Source organism: Emiliania huxleyi (assembly GCF_000372725.1).
Source record: "Emiliania huxleyi CCMP1516 chromosome Unknown EMIHUscaffold_1823, whole genome shotgun sequence".
In the NCBI taxonomy this organism is placed as follows: Eukaryota; Haptophyta; order Isochrysidales; family Noelaerhabdaceae; genus Emiliania; species Emiliania huxleyi.
Window position 1 is genome coordinate 6,425 of NW_005200759.1, and position 1,682 is coordinate 8,106.

Below are 1,682 nucleotides of genomic sequence, written 5' to 3' on the forward strand. Positions count from 1 at the left end.
AGTAGTTCCGCCTCATGCATCTCTGTGCCGAGGGTGGTGTACAGAAACTCGAGGCCAATGATGAGGCCAACCAGCCGGACGCCCACAGTGTCAAGAGGGCGGCAGGAGAGGAGGAGCATTGCCTGGTACACGACTGCGAACATGGGTGCTGTAAAAAGAACAGCACATCGCGGCTGCGGCGAATCGTCGTGCCAAGGATGACTGCGAGGATGCCGAGTGCCATGTCTATGACTCGCACGTCCTCCGGCTCGACTCCTTCGAGGAGGATCGGTAAGTTCACGCAGAGTCCGATGATCCATGCGACGCTGAGAAAACGGAATGTCGTGAGTGTCCTCATATTGCGTGCGGCATTCTGCGCGACGCTAAGCCTGATCCGTAGTGCCGAGGCCGGTGTAAGACCAGCAAAGAATTTCGTGGGGAAAGTGAGACCATGATTCCGGTCCGAGGAGGTCGACGCTCCGATCAAGGGCGGCACAAAGGCGATCAGGGCAAAGACGATCCATAGGACTAGGATGGTGATCCACGAGGCCAGTTCATGCGGCGGCGGCGGCGGCGGCGGCGGCGGCGACGGCGATGGCGACGGGATGTCGCTCATCGTACAGGCACAGCAAGATCCCCAGCTAATGCGAGCTCTTATTATAAAAACGAACGATCTCAAAAAAATACCGATGTGCCATGTCCGCCTTGCGTTGTTTCCCTGGAGATGACTGCTCTATTTATTTATTTATGTTTCATAACATGGCAGAAGAGAACGACGCGACAGAGGAGGAAGTGACAATGGAGAGAACGATGAGAGAGAGTGGGACGGCCGCGAGGTGGCATGAAGGTTGCAGCGAGAAGCGGCGAGAGACTGCGAAAAGAGATACGAAGAAGCAGACTCCCCAGGGTGGGCGACGGCTAGCGCATCACACTCCTCTCCTTAAAATCCCTGTGTGGTGACGGCGTGCCGTTCTCCCATCCCTCCCTTGGGTTGTCTGTTTTCTTTCTTTCTTTCTTTTGTTTCATAACATCGAAGGCTAAGCTCAAAAAATACCTGTATTAATCGCTCTCGTGAGGTGGCGCCGGCTGCAAAGAGCTGCATGCCACCGAAAGCGCTGTCGAGGTTCGCCGAGCGCGGCGCAGGTTGGGGGACACCGTCACCGACGAGCGCGTTGGAGTGTTCACTCCGGACAAAGCCGGCCACACGCACACGAGCTGCGGCCGTGTGGCCGTCATAGCGGCGAGGCGCGGGACCGTCTGTGGCGAAGTGGGTCGCGTCCCTCGATTTCCTCAACTCACGGTCCGCTCCCTCTAGCCGTCTTCCACAGGGTCTCCCTCGGACCGCTCACCCTCGGGTCCCTGCCTCTTACAGTGGGTTGCGGGCATTGACCTCAGAACCGCGCGATCTCGGGCGATCTCGGGCCGCGCCGCGCGATCTCGGGCGATCTCGCGCTATCTCGGAGCTCCACGCCACGCCGCCCCCCCCCCCCCCCCAATTATACAAACGGGTGGGCCGGGCTATCTTTGGGGGATTTTCGGAGCGGCCTTTCCCGCGGGGTCCCCCCCTGGTCTAAAAAAAAGGAAGGGCCCTGGTTTGGAGCCCCGGGGTTTCCAGAAGAACGGGCCCCCCGGGTTTCTCGCCCCTTCCCCTGGGCCCATTTGGCCCCGGTAAGAGGAGCCCCCCGCGGGGGGGGGTCCCTTCG

General features: G+C 59.9%; 1 protein-coding gene across 1 annotated transcript in view; it reads left to right on the forward strand.

The window, feature by feature from the left end:
* The window catches only part of EMIHUDRAFT_123122 (hypothetical protein), a gene marked incomplete at both ends in the record, with an annotated part of 5,006 nt that extends 4,732 nt beyond the window's left edge, over positions 1-274 (forward strand). Inside the window, one exon of the mRNA XM_005783041.1 lies at positions 197-274. Within this exon, the coding sequence (XP_005783098.1) occupies positions 197-274 (78 nt within the window). The remainder of the gene's footprint in view (positions 1-196) is intronic.
* Positions 275-1,682: the final 1,408 nt, after the last annotated feature.